The 23,544-nt window shown below is 37.3% G+C and overlaps 1 protein-coding gene across 12 annotated transcripts in view; it reads right to left on the reverse strand.

Moving 5' to 3' along the window:
- The window catches only part of KIAA0232 (KIAA0232 ortholog), a 66,223-nt gene that overhangs the window by 17,811 nt on the left and 24,868 nt on the right, over window positions 1-23,544 (reverse strand). For 10 of the 12 annotated variants that reach the window (XM_041462276.1, XM_041462536.1, XM_041462017.1 and 7 more), the window contains 3 exons: window positions 14,561-14,698; window positions 1,497-1,563; window positions 56-137 (listed from right to left, as the gene is read on the reverse strand). In XM_041462276.1, coding sequence (XP_041318210.1) covers window positions 56-137; window positions 1,497-1,563; window positions 14,561-14,608 — 197 coding nt within the window. In that variant the 5' untranslated portion in view covers window positions 14,609-14,698. Of the gene's footprint in view, window positions 1-55; window positions 138-1,496; window positions 1,564-3,552; window positions 3,643-14,560; window positions 14,699-23,544 lie in introns of those variants that run through there. The other 2 variants (XM_041462622.1, XM_041462708.1) reach the window with 2 other exon arrangements.

The following is a 23,544-nucleotide window of genomic DNA, read 5'->3' on the forward strand; positions in this document are numbered from 1 at the left end:
AATATGTGAATAAAAAGAGAAAAGCATCTCAGATAATAGGAAAAAAAATGCATACATTTCTACTTGATCCTTTGCTGTGGGAGATAAATCAGTCTCAGGAGTCAAAGAGCCTTCTAACTTTTTGTGAATCTTCTCCTCTGTTTTGGAAAAAAATACCAAATGCTTAACAGAAAAATTTGAAAAAGCCAGTGTACTTTATAAGAGTATTTAACAAAAAGCACCAGAATGTATAACTGTAATAGCAGTATAATTTCCATACAACACTGTAAATAACATTAAGAAATTATGAATTACCACCCAAGATTCAAGTTTTTCACAGTTGTCCAGTCCTGCAAATCTGACCAAACACAACTGGCCAGCAGCTCCATGCAACCTCATGGCTAGCAATGCCCCACTGGGAGGATTCCTGCTGAATGTTTAATTGTTCCATATCCAAATCCTTATCTCATTCTTGCATCGCTACAGACACAAAAAATATTTCTTAAAAATCAACTATTTAACTATATGTTTTTATCATTGGCCACACACTTCTCATGTGTTTCACTAAAAGGAAATATCCTTGCAGTAATTTCTGAGCTTTTGGTTGTAAAGGCATATTTCCTGTGTGAGAGGTGACTGAAGATGTTCTAATGCTTTATACCAAAACCTTTAAAATAAAAAAAAAAACAAAAAAAACAAACTGAGACATACTATTTTTTTTTTTTTTCAAAATAAATGCTCAACATCACCTTAGCTCAGGAAGAAATTCACAGCATTATGAAATACCAAGAGCTGACTCAGGATTACTGTTCACAAACAAAACCAGGGAATGGAAACAGCTAAAACCATGCTTTAAGGAGGTAAATGTTTCTCTTATTTACAGCTACTTATACTACTTATAATAAGCATATTAATTTTACTCTAACTGTCCAAGGCTGCTGCTGTGTGCCTGAGCAAACATTTATGTGTGATGAACTTTCACTGGAGACAATACAACTTTACATTATGCTCCCTCCTCCCTAAGTTTGACATAATAAAGTGCCCATTATCATTCCCCTACAGACCAGAAATTTTAAGTAGTGGTAGTTATTTGGATGCTTTTCAAACAAATAGTTTCCACATAATTATTCTGAGGCAAATGGGCTCTTTGCAAGCATCAATACACAAAAGGAATAGAATCAAGCCTACTTTATTTTCATTACTTTTGGTAGGGAGGAGGGATGCTGAATTTGGAATATTGACTAAAAAAGCAGGCACAGCTGGATGTGAATAGTTATAGCTTTTCATGAAGAAAGCTCCATTTGTGACTGGCTATTTCTTAGTAAATAAAGCATATCAATACAAAATTGCTTAAATTATTTGAACGAAATTATTCAAATGTATTTTAAAATTGCATGACCTGTACTAAAAGCTACTGAAAAACAACCTACTCGCCCACACCCACCCCCGTCTCAGAATGTTGCAGAGTTGATAAATACAATACATGGCCTCAGAAGTTTAAACATTTTTTTCCTCACCTTGCTTACTCTGAAGGTCTTTCAGTTTGGAGCAAAGCTCCTCCACTAACGTTTCAATCCCAGAACTCTGCATGACAACAAAATCACGTGGGAAAAAAAAGAAAAGAAAAACAGAAAACATAACTTACTAAAAAGAATTTTAATGTCAAAGAAATATACCAATACAGTAAATATGTATCAGCAGACATACCTTCTTTTTGCACAGTAACTACCTATGAAAAAATCAACAAAAATTAATATGTGTATAAATCCAATCCTATAAATACATTAGTTAGAGGTCAAAATGATTCCATGTAACACGAAGATACACTCACACAGAGGTTTCAAACTACAGGTCACATTGTTGCATCATTAGATTTCCAAGGCTTTGCAAACACAGCATGTCACATTTACTGCACGGTATTGCTGCAGATTTAGCCAGGAGTCTCAGGATAGAAGTTCAATCACCCACTGATCACTAAGGTGCATTTCAAAAAGCTAAGCCTGATCCTTTTGGTTGCACAATTTATACCTGTGGGAATGGAACTGTTAAAAGGATACAGAAATCAGGCATGAAGGTGGAAAGGAGAACAGTAGGAAGGTGTACCCACATATGTGGCAGAGAGGGAGAGGAAATGCTTCCACAGCATCTGTATGCAAAACCTATTCTGTAGTCTTGACAATTTAAAATGACCAGTTATTTTTTTTCTTTTTAAACATTGTGTTATTAACAACACAGGACAGGAGAGGGAAAAATAAACGCCTTCTTCATATTCCTATAAGCCTCTATTTTTCCTCCTTTATTCCTCTACATAATAAACATACACTCAAAAAATTCCAATGTATTACCTACAGAGGAAAACCCCATGTCACTCCAATGGAATAAAATTTGAATTCCAGTCAGTGAAATACTAAACACCAACTTAGAGCCTGAAATGACCATTCCTGTTGGAGAAAACTAGGTGAGGTGGATAGTGTGTGGGTATTTGTATTGTCATTATTCGATGCACAGGAACTGTGCTTGGAGATTGCACTTCACACTTTCCATAACAGCAAACAGAGCTGGAATCACAGCTAAACACAGCAATCTGGAATTAGTGAGGAAGATACCAGAGGTCCCCTGCATGTCATCCTACAGCTGGGAGTGGTAATGAGGGAGGACCATGCAGCTTCTTGTATCCTGTGCACAGTTTCCTCAATATCAACTCCATTGTTGGAAGTCTAGTTCCAATTTTACTTGGAGAAACTTACACAAACCCCCAAGAAAATTATCTCATCTTCCGAATTTAACATGGTCTTATAGTGCATATAGTTATGGGACATGTTTTCTCTCCAAAGGCAACGCTGATCAAATATCAAGTTACAGAAATGCACAGAAAAGAGTTTGACTTGCTGTGTCACCCGGGTGGTATAAAGATTTCATTTTTCCAAGATCTAAGAGTTTCTTGTCTCTCTTGATTGCTGTTCAGAAATTGCTGAGAAATGTGAATATATGTTGCTAAAGCACAAGCAAATATTATGAAAAAGAGAATACTAATTTATTCAGTCAGACTAGCTTGTTTAATTCACTGTCAAAAAAACACACTAGAAAAATCATACACTGAAGCCATGATTTATATGCTAACTCTAAACTTTAATTATTTGCAGCCAAGTGAGAAAGAAAGCAATGTTCCATTCCTAATTGTATTGCTGCACTGAAGTGCTAAATATAAACCTTTATACCGCATACTTAACTGAGGATGACTTAGCAATATCAAACTCCAGAAAGCATCTTCTATATCAGTAAATTTACCAGAATAAATTTAATCATTTAGCAAGAACCAAGCAGGGCAGTAATATGGACAAAGCTATCTAGTTGTAATAATTTGTCACTTTATGCCCATACCACTTTTGACTCCCCCCTCCTCCCTCAAAAAGGTCAACAGAGGAGGAGCTGGCCTTAGTTTTCCTGAGCTCCCCAAACTGTCTAATCGAACAGACACCTGTAGCAAACACTCCAAGGAATACAGACTCACTTCCTTAACTTAATATAACATCATGCTAAAAAAATGCCCCAAACCAGCAACAATATGCTTACCATTACACCGAAGAAGTGAAAACTTTTGGAATCAAACACTTCATTTCCTCCTGGACCATGAAACTAATACTTGAGTCAGCTGACGCGCCGCCCGCTGTCCTGCACGGCGCTGGAGGAGACAGCGCTCGCTTTAAAAAAACGGGGGTGGGACCCACTGTGCGGAACGCCAGGGCTCCAGAGACCCCCTGATCAACTGCTCACCGCAGCACGCGAAAACGTGCTGCGGACTTAATGCAACAAATGCCATGGCAGTTATTTCATATATAACACTGAGAACACTGGTGTTCTCAGAATGTGAGATTTAGTTACTTTTTTTCTTGTTTACCTTAATGCCTTGTAGCTGTAACAGCCCCATGGCCTGAAAGTAACACTTTCCAGGCACTGGCTTGGTTCAACAGGACACAGCTAGCTAACAAAACCAGGTGATCTGCTTGAATAACTTTGCTCATGTTCAAATTTAAAGACAGTCCCCGTACAGTACAAATACTGGAGCACCTTATAAACATTTTGAAATGTGGAAATTGTAGTGCCCAATCATGATTGCTTTTGTAATTCCATCACGAAACGCTTAAATCTCAAAATTGCCTGGCCTAGATTTCCACCAACCTATATCTCTCTTTTGAATTACAAAGGACAGCGCATAATTTTTTAATTTGTATTTTTCATTTTGCATAACAGTATTTCCTGCACACCAAACATATTTTATTCTCTTCTACTGTTTTTAACATATTTCTCTTTCCTTCCCCTACTTTAACGTATATCCAGTTTCACCAAAAGTTGTTCTTTTTGGCTTTTTATCAGCTGGCTGCAGCAAGGGAAGGATTACATAAAGGATAGGTGTTATGTTACTGGCATAGGAGTGATGGTGCTAACAGATAAATTAAGCTTCTGAACTCACCCAGCATGAACAAGAACAGCCAATCTGACTGCTGGAGTTACAGGACTCCAATAACCACTGTCTTCCTTACTGACCACCATGACCCTATTCAGAGACTAATTAATGCAGTTCTGAATAATGAAGAATAACACCAATTTAAAAAAAGAAAACAGAACAGCAAAGCTCACACACATTTTTATACATATTTGTAAATATGTTTGGTACTTTTGACTTCTTTTTGAGGCTGGATTTTTTTTTCCTAAACACACAAGCACATACATACATACATACATATATATATTTTATATATATATATATATTTTATTTTATATATATATATACACACACACACATATATATATATATATATGTATATATATACAATATACATATAATGTCAAATATTAAATCAAAGACCTTTTGAACACACTCTACTTTGGAAGTAGAGCAGTCAGAGATGACAAGTGGTAACTCATTAGCCTAAAGCAGTCCAATTGCTTTCATAAGTACATTCACACCTCTGTATAGCTGCAGAAAATGTCCCCAGAAGATATTAAATCTGTAAGTGTAGTTAGTTACTTCTGAACGTAGTTGTTATAAATTTAAAATATTCAGTTATATTGTGAACCATGGAGAAATCCTTCATTAAGTGCACCAAACTGAAATTCACTAAAAACTGTTGCCTATGTTAATAGTGGGCACTGGCTTCAGTGTATTCACAGTTTTGAGTAAGAAGCTGTGAAACATTAGCTCCTCTCATATGCTTGACAAATCACTTGAATTCTTAACTGATATTCACCTCTGCTAGCAGGTTACTTCTGGATGTTTCAAACAAGCACAGCACAGTCACCAACCAGAAAATTTAAGAAATTTTTCCTGAATTTGATCACAAACAGCACCACTATTATTTCACATAGCTATACTATGTAACTGAGAAGGGGATAGTTCAACAAAATTTTTCATTTGCACTGAGCTTTCACCTCTTCCCATCACCCAGTAATATCAACTGGTTATGGGTCTCATATTTCCAACAAAAAAATGCCCTGCAAACATATACTTTGTCCTGCAGGTCCGCACATATGCAATAGCCAAGCCTTCTGGACAAAACAAAGGAAAATAAACTTCTGATAGCCAGTACTTAGAAGGAGATTTTCCACATCTGACAGACCATGAATATAGACACAGAAACTGAAAAATTCCGCCAGATTGTACAACCTAAATGGAAGTGCTGTTTTAGGGAGATGCTGTTTGGCTTTAGGTTTTTTGGCAGGTTCAGTTTTTTTGCCTCTAGTCTAACATAAGTTAAAAGCTTCCTCCAGAAGCTTTGAACTGTGCAGTGCAAATATTTACTAAATATGGCTTGTTACTTCAGGCCTGTAAGGTACAGGGAAAGGTCCTTACCCTCTTCAATCTTGTTGAAAAGCAAAAGCATTACAATTCCTTTTACTTGAACAATTAAAATAATCACTCATTTGCTATTAGACTTTTGAGAGCTTTCTAGCTTACACTTTCAAAACAAATTCTCATTTCCTTTTCCCAAACATACAGAATTTGTTTAGGTTGGGAAGTACCTCTGGAGATCATCTAGTCCAAACCCCTGCTGAAAGAGGATAACCTAGAGAACACTGACACTCCTTTCACAAAATACAAGTTTAAGCAATCTGGAAGTTAAAGTAAATCAATATATTAATAGTTTCAAATCACAGATTTAACGGGCCATAGGGCTCTCCAGAGAAGATGGCATTGTGACTGTACCAGGGCCGTTTTCTTGGCACGTCTCCTGTCACCAAGTGCAGAATTAGACAGCTTTCCTATATGAATCAGCTGTTAAGCCACGTGAACTAAGGCAGAAAATGTGATTCACTGCAACCACACATCTATTTCTATATTTTGTAGGATGATGAGAGAAAGTTAGAAGACTAGGTTTTCATTTTTTAACATTCTGACACAGTATAATTCATCTGATTACAAGTACTCTCAAAAGAGGTGCTCAAGACAGACTGAAAAAAAGACTAAAAAAATCTTGGCCCAAGATCAGCACTATATGAATGAATAAATGAATAAATAAATCAATCCATTAAAACAGTAGCTTCTCTGGGGTGTTCAACCCAGGTGGAGTTCATCAAAGGAACAAAATAAGGTTCTAGGTTGCATAATGGAATTTTTTTCCATCATAATAACGTGGATGGCACTAAGAAACATTTAAGAGTACGTACAACATTTTTGACCCTTTAGAAGTAAGAACATAATTAAATCTTTATCTCACTGGAATACATAATGATTTTCAACAAAGATATTGGACCAATCAGAAAAACAGATTCTATTTATTAACTTCTCTTTTTGGGGCTCATGAATACTTGATCCAAAGTAATCTTCAAACAATGTGTGACATCAGAATATCAATTTCCAAGCAAACTGACAAAAATCCAATCTATTTTAAGAAATACAAGAGCAATAGCTCTCCAAAAAGGAAATAAAAATTCTTCCCTGCAGCTCTCTTAATTCTGTCTTTGGTATTAAAACAACATTTGGAAAGGTAAATTACATATCTAGCACATAGCTAGGATCAAGCTCAGATTCCAGAGCTATGATTCACCACTTCACACAACACCTTCTAAGAGAGAGAGAGAGATAATAAATAGCACATGTTATTTACTAATTCTAGATAAAAGAGATCATCTGCCGGCTCAAATTAACTTCAAATGAACATGCTATCCCCTAAATGTAGGTTACTAGAGCAGCTAATCTGACTTCTGTTATTTAAAACTTAATTCTCTTAGATCCCTCCCATAGCAGGCTACACTGAAATAGAAGTTATCCCCCCAAGAAAGGATAATTCCTCACTAGAAACTATTCTTCCTGATTATTATTCATCACATACAAACAAACATGCTGACTTCAAAGCCACAACAGACTTGCTATCCTTGTAAGCAGTGCTGATGAGATTTCACTTAATCACAGTACTTCAGCTTGCCCATGCTAAAATGTTCTTATCTGTATTATCAACGAAATGGGAGAAGCTCGTAAAGTGTGTTCCCACCAATTATGCAAAGGCTCTTTTCTGCTGCAAGTGAATTGAAGGAAGGACACTTGAATTTTCCCCAGCAGGTGCTCTGCCAAATTTGTTCAAGTTTGCCTGTGTATATGATAAGAATTCATAATGGACCCCCAAGTCAAATTTTTGGTGAAAATTATTGTTCTGCATTAAGGAAAATTATAATCTAATAACACTGCTCAGTGAGGGAACACAGGGCATTATTCAGGAGAGCTCTGTAACCAACTCCTCTGGCATTTTCCTTGCCACTCCTTTGTGCCTGAAAGACTGTGCTGTTCCTCCCTCCAAGAAATGCATACGCCAACTTTGCTTCTGTCCCAGGCTTAGCAGAGAAGCTGTGTGAGGACACATCTGCCATGCCCCACTGGTCCCATTTTCATTGGAAGCACATACAAGGTGATATAACTTTCAATCACACTGAACACCTACTTTCAGCCTCCAAGACAGTCATCTGTACTATCAGAAATAATGCTTATGACGCCATTTTTGTGTAGAATAAGCTTCCACAAGGAATTTCTCCAGTTCAATATGTATCTTTTCTATATTGAGAAAGCACATACAAAAATTGGAATAATTAAAAGTTTTGTCAACTTCAATTAATGTCACTATTACAGACAGCAAAGAGGCTTCAGTAACAAGACAAATCAGATATGTGGCACTATGAATATCTGTTTAATGCCATAGTAATAAAGAAAAAGAAATTGATTTATTGTAATTAATCTATTCTGTGATGGTTACATTGGCAAGACAAATGACTTTCATTTCCTATATAGTATCTGAAGTTATTTTTAAAATTCTTTCCTAAATAATGCTGCGTGTTCTGGAAACTGCTAGTATATCCCTGGATACAACTCAAAAGAAAGATAATATTCACTGACTTTCTGAAGTGTTTTGGCATTGTCCAGCAAAGACTCTGAACAATCAGACACATGGAAATGCTAACTACTGAGCTAGTCAGCATACATGCTTCAAGAAGCATTAAGGCTCTTTTGGAATCTTAACTTCATTTTTTTGCTTTAATAAATTCAATTTTTCAACATTCACTTTTCTGATTCGTTAAGATGGCTTTTACACAACTTGATTCATTCTTGCAATGTCCCATATCTTTACCTTAACACTCTCATTCATGTCACTTCTAGTTATACAAAAATGTGTCATTTAAATCACTCAAGAAACCACCTGATGTTTACAACCTGATTCCCTGGTATCCCAGTGTAGTTGTCTGTGTGTATTACCTAATTAACACTGGCTTACATTAGAGAAGCAGGGAACAGCAGGAATAAATCAGTGATTAAAATTAATTTTAAAATGTCTAGTTAAGGTGGCATTCTACCTAAGAGGAAAAGAAAGACTGTTCCCTTGCTACAAACTCCAGAAGTCTTTTCCTCAGTTCTCTATCACTATTGCAAAGTGTAAAGCAGATTATGCAACAGTGCCTTAGGCCAAATGTCACACAGATACCATAATCTCTGAAGGCAGCAATAGCTGGCTAAAGTAAACCATCAATAAAAATATGCTCAGATGTGCAATCATAACCAATTTATTAATTTGGCCTGGATTAGCAGATTATGTCTTCAAAGAAGGTTTATGTGCAGAACTATAGCATTGATGCCCCACCCCTACAAATGTTGAAGGCCAGGCTGGATGGGGCTCCAAGAAAACTGGTCTAGTGGGAGGTGTCCATGCCCATGGCAGGAGGTTGGAATGAGATGATCTTTAAGGCTCCTTCCAAATCAAACCATTCTAGGATTCTATCATGCTATGAAAGTTTGACAGTTCTGCACTTTGAGTAAGAAAGATGACAAACACTAAGAAAATTTCAATAAAATCTTATTTTAGACACATCTCAAGTTTGTGCTGAAAGCAAGGCACATTTGAGAATAAAATTATCATTTTAAATTTTTAACAAAGCTGTTCACTAGAGCCACACTTGCTCCTCTATGTGGTCCCATATGATAACACAAGTATCAGAAGAGTTATAGTCCCCCCTCATGACTCAAAGTAACAAAGCCAATGCTCTATGCTGTTAGCATGCCCACACCTGAGTAATTTAAAAGAAATTACTGTTACAAAGTTTCACCAATTATATTTCTATGTTATCCCCAAGCAGTAATTTCTTAGAACAGTGGGATGGAAGCACTGTGTGTTCTTGTCAAATCTATCAGAGTAGTTCTCTTTCAAAATTCATTATGGAATCTATCAACCAAGACTAGCTCTTGCTTTAACATGTTGCACACTATTTCATGTTAGCAGATTTTGAGAGCTTGGTTAGTTCAGAATAGGCCACACTGCCTGAATCCCATTATGACAGGCCTTGGGAGATCAGCAGCACTGGGCACTAGGATTGTCTCAGGATGTGCTGTGGACCAGCTTAGGTAAAGTGGCCCCCCACACTGGGAGGAGGAAAGACTCTCGGAGCACTGGTTTCATCCCTGCAGAAAGTCAGATCACAGGAAGTTGTCTCCTTTGCTCATTCTTAAAAAGCCCTCACACATTTCAGTAGAAGGACACAGCAACTGGTCGAACTGAAACTCTGGCACCATCTTGGGGTGCAGCCTCACGTGTCACACTGCAAGCGTTTGGTGACCGAACTGCCCTCCACTGGAACTGCAACAACACAGAGCAGACCTGCTCGCTCTACCAAACAATGCAAATTTTAGCAGAAAAATAGTCAGGTACAAGGTAATTAAGCTTGGATTTGTGACCAATGGACAGGCACATAAGTAATTTCAATATTATTACTAGGAAATATACCTATTGAAAAGTCTTACATGTATCAGTCTCCATAAGTAACCTCTAATTCCAACCTTGCTCACAGTATCTACCTTGTAATAGGTGACACACATGAATTTCTAATAAATTTCTGAGTCTCAAAGATACTTCTTTCTGTCTTTCTACCATAACAAGACAAGCATTGACAAGTCTCATTATTCAAATACAAAATAATGTACTTTCAGGAGGTTTTAAAAAAAGAAAAAAAAAGAACCTCCACTTGCACCTGAACAAACTGATCCATGTTTCCACAAACAACAACAACAAAACTAACCACCAAGCTATTTAATGTTGGCAGATCAGCCATTTTTACTTAAAATTTGAGGCAGTAATTTCAGGATAATATTTTTTATTTTCATCAAAGGACTTTTAATATTCCCCAGTCCTAAACATTAGGACTTTTTATCCAATGTTTCATTAGAATGGATATCTTACTTGAGCAGTTAATTGCAAAACAACATTTTAAAATTTCTTCCATATTTTAGCAGGACAAAAATTAAGACAAAATCTCTACTCAAGGTCAATATTAACAAGCTTTTTAAAATTTGAGCAATTCTTCAGCATGTCTTTAAACTGCTATTTATGGAAGTGTTTCAGAAAAAACAAACTTTAGAACTACAGTAAGAATATCAATTGATTGCTACATTAACGTACTTGTCTTAAAAATCTTTCTCACCATCATTCTGTCTCCATTTTCTGGCAAGTTGCAATGTACTTACATTTCCTTTGCTCCTGACTGCATCAAGAGCATCTGCAGCCAAAGACTCATTCATACAAATATAGCATATCTGAGACACCAAAATGCTTGTCACACAAAAAAATACTGTCCTCAGAACGTACATCCATTAACAATTTGCATTCTTACATATACCAGATGGTGCCTGTCAGAATCAGGCCTCCTCACAAACACACTTAGTCCACAACAGGCTCTGCCATGGCAAAGACACAGTGAGGCAGAGCAGCTTCTCTGACTTTTCATTCTCCACAATGCAGGAAATGTTTTAGAAATAAACACCAAACTAAGGCTTCTTCAAGTCAGATCTTTGTTTTCAGCACTGTGAAATTAAAACTAGAACCCTATATTTCTGTCCAGATTAGTGTTTTACAGCATTACTCTTTTTAACACAAGAGGCAGAACAGAAGTCAAGCAAAACTAAGCTACCAAATGAAGCACCTAAGTATGAATGTAAAATATAAATGAAGTATAAATGTATAAATGAAGTACCCTAAGAATGAATACTATGGAAATGAAAATCCACAAAAGGTTATTTCAAAATACATGTTTCAACCACTAAACAGTCTGACAAAAAAGGTACTTACTGCTATCAAGCCAATTTTCATATAATCTATTTTATGACTTCCTCTCTCCATCAAGCACCTTTTTGAAGTGATCACCAATTTCATGGCTTTTGGTTACTGGTAGGGGAGGAGGCAAGCTGTCTGCCATTTCTTAACATGTTATTGATTTGCATTAAATGCGAAAATCAAAAATACATTAACCACATCTCTGTAATTTTCTATGAGAGTCAGAAAAGTTACTACTGACCCTCATTACCTTTTCATCCTCTGCACACTTTTCTCTCTAAAATGATCAGGCTGCAAAATCCTAAAGTCTTCATTGAATTGTCATCCTGTTTTGGCTCTTTCGTGTGTGTTTGTGTGTGCCTATACACACATGTGTATATACACTCTGTCTACAGACACACACAGGGTAAACACTGTAATCACTTCAATTAAATACGATTTTATTTAAATATATTCAAGTTAAAATCCACTAAGACTTTTTTTCCAATTACTCCCAATAAAGGGAGTCAAACTTGCTTGTTTTACTCCAATACTAAGGTTGACAGAAGAGATTTGGCCGGAAGAGCAAGTGTTCCATATCCATGTGAGCAGATTGGCCTTTCTGCATACACCTACTTTGAAAAAGGGATCACAGAAGGTAAGCAAAACTATAAACAAGCTCCATAACTGCCCATGTGGACTATTTATCAGGCTACATGCAAAAAGAGAACATCCTAATGAACACATCTACCTCATCTGACAAGAAAAAAATCACAGGTTCTCAGATGTCTCAGACAATTCAGAAAACTATTTTAAAAAAATTGAAGTGGTACTAGAAAAAAAGTATTTATTTGTATCTCAACAATTTTTATAAATATTCCTTACACACAACCAATCTACAACTTCAGCTACAGTTCAGAGTATTTTTATCTTTTTGTAGAGACGAAACCATGAACATTGTATGGAGCAGCTTGAATGTCTCAGCACAAATATTATTTTAACATTATCTTTCACGGTCCAAAATCTATTCATAATTCCCATCAGACCAGCACACAAACTTAAATACAAAAACCCAACAACATGAGAAATGTGTTTCAAAAATCAGAAATAAAAGATATCTTACAAGTTACTTTAAAGTATAACTTCCCTTTAATTTTGGGGAAAAAATTAAAAATTTTTTATTTCTTTCATGCAATGCAAGTGTTAAACCATCTACAAAGCAGCTTTAAGTAAAAACATTTTTTAAAAGGTTTAAAGGTTCAATTCTCTGTTTAAATATACATTATTAAAATTATGACCTGCAATTTCATTAATGACAAAAAATGTACAAGTTTAATTGTATGAGCAGGCAACAGAAGTCAAAACAGCTCTGAAATAAGTCTACAGGTTGCAGATTATAGGTTAATGATGAACACTAAAGATTTGACAAGGTGACAGAGGTCAAAGGTGAAGTTATTTTTCAACCTTTCAGATCTCATGTAGTTTTATTCTTTCAGAACAGTAGTTGAATAGTTTCTTCCCTTCTCTGTCAAAGATTATTAATAAATTCACCTCCTTCCTTTAGCTCTGCAACTAAATTTCTCTATATAACATAAATGTAGTTCTAAGTGATGCTTGTTATTTTCAGCTATGTGGACATGTATCAAGAGTGTAATTTCTGAAGTTAAGAATCAATCATCAGTATTCCTGTAGTATGTATCAGACCTATATTTTATTGTTCATAAAACGAGCATACAAAAACAAACATATCCTCCAGAAAGACATTACTTCTTGCAATTATTTCTCTGTATTTGTTTCATATTCAAATTAACTTCTATGGTAGTTAGAGTGCTGACCTCAATATTCTGCAACTTTGAGAGCAGAGCAAATTACCAACAAAATTGTACTTTGCATCACTTTGTTAGGATAATAAGTAATGGGAAAATGGGAGGTCAGAAATCTCCCAGTTAGTCAATTAGCAATTTGGTAACTGAACAAATACTCAAGTAGCTTCACAGTGAGCAAGAATGTGATGGTAACACTGTGGAAGGTGGTGGGAATAATCACCAAATTTTCCCCACTTCCTTGATTACTTTTCCACAGCCTTGCTGGCACAAGTGCCTGTGCCACCAATCTGACCAGGAAACCTCTCTGGGTTAACATTTCCTCTGCCCCAACCAGGTTGATCTCAGGAAACTGATTTATTTTCCCAAACCAGTTGTCCACATAACCACCCAAATGCTTGTGCAAGCACAAGCTATGACTAGGAAGGTGTGGAAAGCAGGAACGCAACCAGGCTACAGAGGTGGGGTCGTTTTCTTCTTACAGCAGTGACAGATCAGAGTATTTATAGTTCTGTAAACTAAAAAAACAGTTTCCCATTTTTGCTGTCTGAAAAATCTCCCTGAGAGCTTCCTTTAACTTGTGCTACAGATCATTCTTTGTTTTTAAACACTGCCTTCAACTGCCTCTCCCTTTGTCCATTTTCTGCTCAACTACACAATATCTGCTGCCTCTGTTATCTTCATTCAACTGCTGCCTTCACCTCTCCTCACCTGCTCTAGTCAGTGCACTTCAACTCCACTTCCACTCAATCATGTAACCTGGAAAGTGAACATTTGCTACTACACATGGCTTTTTATTTAGGAATTCTGGATTGCACGTGTTGCATGCACAGAGCAAGATGGCTTCTGTCCACATATTCCAGTCCTTCCTATCCACACACAACACAAAGTCAACTTAGAATTTTTAGGATTACCTTTATGCAAATCTTTGTGGTAATTTCAACTCAAACTGGTGCCCCTGACAAGAATACAGAAGGGTTTACAGAAAGGAAAGCATGACACTACATAGTACAGAATCTCTTGTGAAATCATTCTAACATACACCAATTTCATAATTCACTAAATAAAACTAAAGAATTCTTGGAGAACTCTTGGCAAACTAGCACTTTAAGAAGCCACAAATTAAAATACAAGCATCACAAGCAAAATATATCTAGCACAAACAAGGACAGAATCTATTAAATAGTCCAAACTTACTTCATCAGAAGCAGAGCGAAGACACTGGACAGCAGCCTGTTTTTTCATTTCCTCTAGTGTTAGATCAGAGCACTTTTTCTTACTCTTTCCCCATTTCTTGTAAGCTCCCTTTTCCCAGCCCAGGAAGATGTCATTCTCCTAAAAGCAAATAAGAAATTACATTATTTAAATACATTAATATCTCAGTACTATAGCAGAGCAGGACTACAAATAACATACTGAGCAAAATGAAACCAACCCTTTTCTATCTGCTAAAAACTACTTTTTGCCAAATTAAAGATTAGTTTGATTACATAAAACTTGCACTTACTATTCAGAAAAGCACATGCATCTTTCACAGGACATGGAGGCAACACACTTCACTGTAATATTTTCCAATTTTTGCAAAGTATATCCACAAAGGCAATTTTATGGCAAACTTAATGGTTGAATGTATTACTGTAATTTACACAAAATATGTTAGTTTCACTGATCTCTGAAATAATGAGAAGCAAGTAGTTCAGAGAAGTAAGATCAAACTTAAGAGAGAGTTAAACAAGCCGGAAGAAAATGCAGTGTTAGATCCTGAAGCCTTCAACTCAGTGTTAAAATGAACATGACTACAGCTAGAGATAGCAGTACCTATCATAAAATAAACCTGAACTATTTCAGAAGAAATTTCAAGTATTTGAGAAGTGAGGGTGAGTAGGTAGGGTTGGCTTCTAACACATGTAAGAATTACGAAGAACAGTAACATCTAAGCAGAATGCTATTGTACTATATGCAATCATCTGAAGATACATAGCATCCCTATTATATGGCTTTTCAGAATTTACAGAATTTATTACCAGACTTGCTTGTTCTTCACTGTCTGTTTCACATACATGACTTCCCATATTCAACTCATGAAAGAAATATTTTGGCTATCAGTAAGATGGTCTTAAACATCTTAAAATGTATGCTTGTCTAAAATAATCTTCTCCAGATTGCACAAACATCTGATGCTTTTCAGCCTACCTGTTTCAACCTTTTCCATGTATGTTACTGCTTCCAAAGAAAACCAAGCTAAGGCCTACCATCATTTAAAAGAATTCCTAGTTCCCTATGGTTTTAAAACAAAGTAAAACAAGTTGTCAGAGCAAATAATTGTCTCTGTGCAATCAAAGAACAAGATGGGAAAAAAATGGGGACCAAGAGAGACCAATCATCCTCAGAAGCAGCCACTGAAGGGCTGCCATTTGTGACTTCATGAGAAGGAGCAGAGCAATTTGATGGATTTACTGCTCTTTACAAGTCTTACTTGAGCACCAAAACTGGAGAATTGCAATTAGTGCTGAAAGAGCAAAAAGCTACCAGTCACTCTGATTTTCCTAGCACTTGTGCAAGGTGCCAGTGATTCACTTAAAACCAAAAATTTGAACAGGCTACTATGCTGTTATTAGAAGGAATAACAAAAGAAATAATAGAAAAGAATTTAAAAAATCAGAGAATAGGTTTAAATGACTGTGCATATCTACAATTTATTTTTACAAAATAAATTTTTAAGTAATTTCCAAAATTGCAGTTTATATATTTCTTTACACAATGAGGCTGTAGAGCACTCTAACTCTTCCCAATATTAATGGGAAAGAAAACAAACTGATGAGAACCAACTACCCCCCACCAGCTCCCAAAACCCCTCCAGCTCATTCACAAGGGCACAGCTGCAAATAAGTAAATACAGACCCATTTATTTATGTGCGTGAAGATCCAGGTACACCAGCAAATTTGCACTGGGTTAACTTCATTTATTCTGACTTTACGTGGAAAGTTCACAAAGACAACAACTGCAGTAGGAAAACATTCCCAAAATGCTATGTATTACTGTTTTTCTCTATGCTAACAAAGGTTTGCTTTGTACTGATAGATCACAGCTTTACCAACTATCTGTCAGCAGAGCAGCAAGAACTTTTATGCTCACAGAAATTTATAAAGCATTTCATTCAGTCCTTCACACATGTAATTTGAAAAATATTTGACACTTGTCTACAAACTTTTCAACTTTTAAAAACTGAAAAGTCTCTTTTAAGAGATATGCAGTTTTTTTAATGGGGGAAGGGAAGCTAAATGGAATTCTCTCTCAGGCCCCCACCCCAGAGCTGTGGTATCATGGTCTCATCCCTCCTTCCAGAGTGAGTGAATTGTTTGTGCACTCTGGGAACATCAGGGCTTGTCCTTCAGGATACAGCAATTGAGGACATAGCTCTGACAAGATTCTCATTTTCTTTCTACCTCTTTATACAATGCACACTGAAAAAATTTTTGGACACATGGTCTTCAGTCACATCTGGATGCAAAGTTTAAAACTTGGGTTTGGATTTTTTTCCCAGGTCAAACTCAAAAGTTTTATAGCCTCAAATTTTACAAATCTAGCAAACACCATGAATTACAGCTATTCCATGAAAAATTTTGCAGTTTAAAAACTTCATCTAAACTATAGTATTTATCAGCATTATATATGTATTGGATACTGAGGATCTTACACCTTCCGTACACAAATTAAACACCATACCCATAAAACCGTACAGAACAGTGAAGAAAAAAAAAACCAACTTTAGGCATAATTCTCGTGTATCAGAACCATTCTGGATCAAAGACAAAAAGGTTTTACAAAGCCCAACATTACAGTAAAATGCCTGAGAAACAAGGAAATGTAACACACCCTAGAGAGTGAGTTTGTAGAACGGTGAGACACAAACAGAGTGACTTTCTTCTTTTATTATAGGTTAATGATGAAAAAAAACCAACCAAACAAACAAACAAACAAAAAAAAAAAAAAAAACCCAACAGACAACCCAGTAGTTTCCAATGGTTTAAATTAGTTAAATAAGTATCTTAATTTTTTTTCCCCCCTCTCTTTTACTCTCTGTTTTCAGCAGTCAGGTGTCCATCAGTAGGTTTACTGCTTAGACTGAAAAGTATTAAGTTCATAACAAACAGGAAAGAAAATAGCTCAGCAAAACATTCTGTATGCATGAAGACAGGTAAACTACGTAGAAAGAATAACCAAGAACTTCTGATCTCTTCACCTACTAGGTGCCTTCATTACCATGTTTCCTAACAGAACTAGAGATTATAACATAATGCTCATTTTAATGCAAGAGCTCTACATTGGTTGCTGAACTTTTCACAAAAGCAATGCCACTCTGAACTTACAGATTTTAAAAGTGTGCATACACACAAAAGAAAAACTAAAATTTTGCTTACAGAGCTCAAATACTTAAACCAGACTACCATTACCTTCATTTTCAAGAGATGATCATCCAGTATTAAAGAGGTATCAACAGAAAGCCAATGCCCTCTGGATACTGAAAAAACCTCTAAGGTCCTATATCTAAACTACTATTTAAAACTCTGCTCTTCAGAGTCCTACTATCCCCTATCTACTATGTAACTAAATAATTTCATTAGAGATTTTCAATCATGAAGACATTGGAAGTGCAGTTTCCTGACAAAATAACTTCATAATTATAATTATAATTATGGCTAAAAAAAATTGATGAAGTACCTGTATTCTTCTCACTGGTGGTGCCTCAAGAAATCCAGTATTTTGAGCGCTTAATTCAATTTTAAATTAAGATACAGGCACAAATATTATAAAGATTTTGAAATAGTTTCTTTTATTCAACTACGCAAAAGCAATTCCACCACTTCCCTCTAAACTAGAAAAAGCAAGTTTCATAGTGATTCTCCTTTCATTTGCTGTAAAGAGAAATATCTACTATCCATAAGAAAACTAATGTAACACCTTGCTATATGACTGAAATAAAAACATTATGAAGCTCATGATTCACATAAATGGCAATATTAGGAAGGGAAACATAACCTGTTTTTAAAAAGAAAAAAAAATTGAAGACTTGGGGAACTACAGGCCAGTCAGTGTCACTTCTGTGCCTAGCAAGATCATGGCACAGATCCTCCTGGAAACTGTACTAAAGCACATGGAAAATAAGAAGATGACTGGTGGCAGCCAACATGGCTTTACTGGGGACAGATCATGCCTGACAAATTTCATGGCCTTCTAAGACAGGATAACAGCTTTGGTGGGTAAGGGAAGAGTAAATGATGTCAACTACTAGACCAGTGCAAAGCTTGTGACACTGTCCTTGCCTCTGGAAAGACATGGATTTGACAGGTGGACCACTCAGTGGATAAGGAATGGGCTGGATAGTCACACTCAGAGTTGTGGTCAATGGCTTGATGTTCAAGTGAAGGCCAGTGACAAGTGTTTCTCTGAGTCTGTATTGGTACTGATGCTGTTTAACACCTTTGTCAGTGACATGGACAGTGCGATCAAGCGCTCCCTCAGCAAGTTTGTCAATGACACCAAACTGTGTGGTGTGGCTGGCACACTGGAGGGAAGGGATGCCATCCAGAGGGACCTTGACAGGCTTGAGAGGTGGGCCTGTGTGAACTTCATGAAGTTCAACAAGGCCAAGAGCAAGGTACTCCACCCAAGTTGAGGCAATTCCAAACACAAATCCAGGCTGGGCAGAAAAAGGATCACAAGGAGCCCAAAAAAAAAGGACTTAGGGCTGTTGGCTGACGAGAAGTTGAACGTGAGCTGGCAATGTGCAGTCACAGCCCAGAAGGAACTTGTGACACTGTCCTTGCCTCTGGAAAGACATGGATTTGACAGGTGGACCACTCAGTGGATAAGGAATGGGCTGGATAGTCACACTCAGAGTTGTGGTCAATGGCTTGATGTTCAAGTGAAGGCCAGTGACAAGTGTTTCTCTGAGTCTGTATTGGTACTGATGCTGTTTAACACCTTTGTCAGTGACATGGACAGTGCGATCAAGCGCTCCCTCAGCAAGTTTGTCAATGACACCAAACTGTGTGGTGTGGCTGGCACACTGGAGGGAAGGGATGCCATCCAGAGGGACCTTGACAGGCTTGAGAGGTGGGCCTGTGTGAACTTCATGAAGTTCAACAAGGCCAAGAGCAAGGTACTCCACCCAAGTTGAGGCAATTCCAAACACAAATCCAGGCTGGGCAGAAAAAGGATCACAAGGAGCCCAAAAAAAAAGGACTTAGGGCTGTTGGCTGATGAGAAGTTGAACGTCAGCTGGCAATGTGCAGTCACAGCCCAGAAGGAAGACTGTGCCCTGGGCTGCATCCAAAGCAGTGTGGCCAGCAGGCAAAGGAAGGTGATTCTGGCTGTCTCATTCTCATGAGACCCCACCAACAGTAGTGCACCCCAGGTCGGTTCCCAACATGAGGGACATGCACCTGTAGAACTGAGTCTACAGAAGGGCCACAAGAGGGCTGGAACACCTCTGCTATGAACACAGGCTGACAGAGTTCTTTAGGTTGTTCAGCCTAGAGAAGAGAAGGCTCCAGGGAGACTTACAGCACCCTCCAGTACATGAAAAGCCTACAGGAGAGCTCAGGAGGGACTTCTGACAACAGCATGAAGAGACAGCACAAGGGGAAATCTCTTTCAAATGAAGATCGACAGGTTTAGATTAGATATTAGAAAGAAATTCTTTACTCTGAGGGTTATAAGGCACTTGAAAGGTTGCCCAGAGAAGTTGTGGCTGCCCCTTCCTGGAGGTATTGAAGGCCAGGCTAGATGGGGCTGAGAAACCCATTCTTGTGGAAGGAATCCCTGCCCGTGGCAGGGGGCTAGGAAGTGGATGGTCTTTGAGGCCCCTTCCAAACAGAACTATTCAATAATTCCATAACAAATTATGTCCAAAATGGAACACCACTGCCTCTTTGAGGATTTCACAATTGAGATTTGGGGAAAATTGCAACAGATCACAAATTATTCAACAATGTTATTATAAAGACCTTCAGTGATCTTGCCTGAAAAAATGCTTCCACTTAACTGAGATTCAGGAAAAACTCTCACAGATTTCTTAAAGCCACAATGATGGATACCTTTTCATAATGAAATTTATTATAAATACTGAGAAAGATCTGGTGGGCCAGGATCAGCTTAGACATTCCTTACAGGCTGCCTCAGACTGAGGTAAAGATGAAGAGATAATACATAGGTGAGACAGTTCAGAAAAAAACACAAGAACATGGGCTCAAACTCAGCTAGTACGCCCCAATGCAAATGCAGACAAAGACTACATTTCAGAGAGCAGCATAAGTTTTCTCCATGGCAAAAAAACATTGCTAAACACAGAAATAGAGAGGACTGGGAAACTTTCTTTAATGTTAGATAATAACTCCAAATCCAGGTATTATCAGGGAAAGAATTCATCTTAGACTCATAGTGGTAAACCAGGGAACCATCTACCCACTAGATGGTTCACTATAAAGTCACCTCTTTCCCAGATGTCCCAACCAGAGAATTATAACCCTGCAGAGCCCGACTGTAACAGAGCAGCTGATACTGTAGCAGATCACAACATGCACTGCTATGACCTCAGGGTATTCGGGATGGCAGGCAGGGAAGAATTTTACTTATCAAAACTAATCAATCCAAGTATAAAATCCTGTAATCTGAGTTTCTGTCAATTATAAACTTTTGCTTATAATCCTACCAGTTTGAAAGGGCAGTCTATATGATGTTCACTAATTAGAAGTTACTTCTAGGCTAAAACTAAGGAAAAGAAATTTGTCACACCCACTCCAAAGAATGAGAGAACATGCAAATGCTGCATCTGTTAAAATCTTATGTTTGTTGAGCAGACTGCCTTTAGACTTTTCCCATTAAAGTAAAAACAGAAAAGAAGAAAATTTAGCAAGGCTATAGCTAGAGCTATAAAGGCATCATTTTACTTACACATCTGACTTACACCGCAGAAAAGAAAGCCAGAAACTCAACAGAAATGGTCGCTACAGAGTCAAGGTGTCTGAAAGGGGCATGTCATGACTGGAGAAGTTATTTCATAACATTTATGGTTGCTTTCTTGACTTTAGAGATAAGGTTGTGTGGCAAGCATCACAGACCACTGTAATCATCTGATTTCAGAGAATACAGGCAGCCCATGTCTATGCCTGGCAAGTGTACTGTCATGCAATGACATATACCCAAAGAGCACGAAGGAAGTATCTCAATTATGCCCAGAAATCCAAATAGTACAATTGTATCAGCACAGAGAGAGCTGCAAAGAAATCCTGACTGTTAGGAGGACTCACCAACCTGGCACTTGAGCTTCCATCTCTGCTTTGTATTACGTAAGCCTTTGTGAGAATACATTAGCAGTCATAACTTGATAAAAAAGGAATGAGCAGCTCAACATGATCACTCACACCAATACAAACGCAGCAGAGAGTATGGAAATAAAGTTTCTCAGATAAGCACAGTCCTTGAGAATGAATGCTTTTCTTCTGCATTAACAAACGAGGTGAAGCTGACTGCCCTGGAACCCCTACAGTCTGCACAAATACAAAGCCTCTGTGAGCCTACTGCTGAGCTCCAATCCCTGCCACCACAATTCCCACCCCGAAAACGGAATAGAGAATACAAGCTCATAGTCCTTGATACTCCAAACCTGTCCTGTATCTAACAGTCAATGGACAGAGAAATACAGAACAGGTCAGTTACTGCACAATTAACAAGACAAACGCCAATTAAAAATCAATAAATAAGTTTCCTGAGCTACATGCTTTTACAGTAAAGACATTTCAGCCATCTTCCATTGCTTAAGTGAAGAAGAATCCATATCCACCTAATTTTTCTCAAAAAATGAATACTGTACAAAAAAATTATTTCCCAGAAGTTGAATTATATGGCTGTCAGCTATAGTACCCCCTTCCTAGAAAGGGATGGAGGGCAGGACCACAGCTAAGTTTTCCTCTATGAAATTTTAAACTTAGTTATATAAGCCTTTAGAAAGTGGTTTAACTTTTGTATGAATAAGCTTAATGGGCATATTAATTTCAAGATACAGTACCATCTTCTAAATATGATTAATTGGTCCTTTCTTCAGTTTACATGTTTATGTATGGGAAGAAGAAGGGGGTTATTCCCATTGCTGCAAACATATACATTTGAGTAATCTAAGGATTTCAAATTAGTCATATAAAAAAGTACAGCTAAAAGTCTTGGTCCCCCTCCTATCTACTCTTTTCTTCATAGACTGATTCCCACAATTTGAAATTTACATACTTAGTTGGGGTACTGACTAAAACACTATGGTCAGAAGATTTAAAAAATTGTTCCTACACAACTGCTTAATAACCAGTATAAGATTATAAGTACAAGCTTAAGATTATACAACTCAGTAAGCAGTAACACAAACTAAACAGAAAATGCTTTACATTCAAGAAATTTTTTTCTACATGTTGCTGGTGAACTTTGAAATTTACTGACACGTGTGTACAGCAGTCACACAGCATTTCCTTACTGTAGCTGAACCCACTCCGCATATTTAATGCCTTATCAAAAAAGTGTTTGAGTGACCCAAAAGCATTTCTTCGGGATGATAAAAGAATAGGTGTAATTATACTAGAAGCAGCATTGTTATTTTTGTCAAATAGGCGTACCAGGCAGATTAACATTCAACACATGGTTAGTGGAGTGCACAGGACCAAATCTTCATTTCTCCTCCTCTCTTTAGGTTATGAATGAGACATACAAAAACACAAAACACATACAAAACCCCACATCCTCTTCCACCCAAAATATACATGGGAAAAACTAGTATCTATTACTAGAATATAAATCCAGACATCAGGTCCCTCTACTGGGTTAATATGGGATGGCAGGAGAACTAACAGCACATTCCACTGGATCTGGGAACCTAGCAAGTGCACCCAAGTTCAGTCACCAAAGTGTCCTGTGTCCTTAGCACATGCAAGCCAAACATAGACTAAAGCTGGCAAAGATATCCCCATCCCATGGCAGAGGGAGAGCCCAAAATCATTTATGGACTTAAAACCACAAGGTAAAGCCCTCAAATATGTCACATATGGGCTGAGGTGTCCCTTCCGCTGCTCTCTTTTTCTCTCAATATAAAAAAGAAAACTGCATTTTGGACTTTAAATATGTACGAAAAAGCAAG

This window comes from Pyrgilauda ruficollis, unplaced genomic scaffold (genome assembly GCF_017590135.1).
Source record: "Pyrgilauda ruficollis isolate IOZ18807 unplaced genomic scaffold, ASM1759013v1 scaffold1, whole genome shotgun sequence".
NCBI classification, from domain to species: Eukaryota; Metazoa; Chordata; class Aves; order Passeriformes; family Passeridae; genus Pyrgilauda; species Pyrgilauda ruficollis.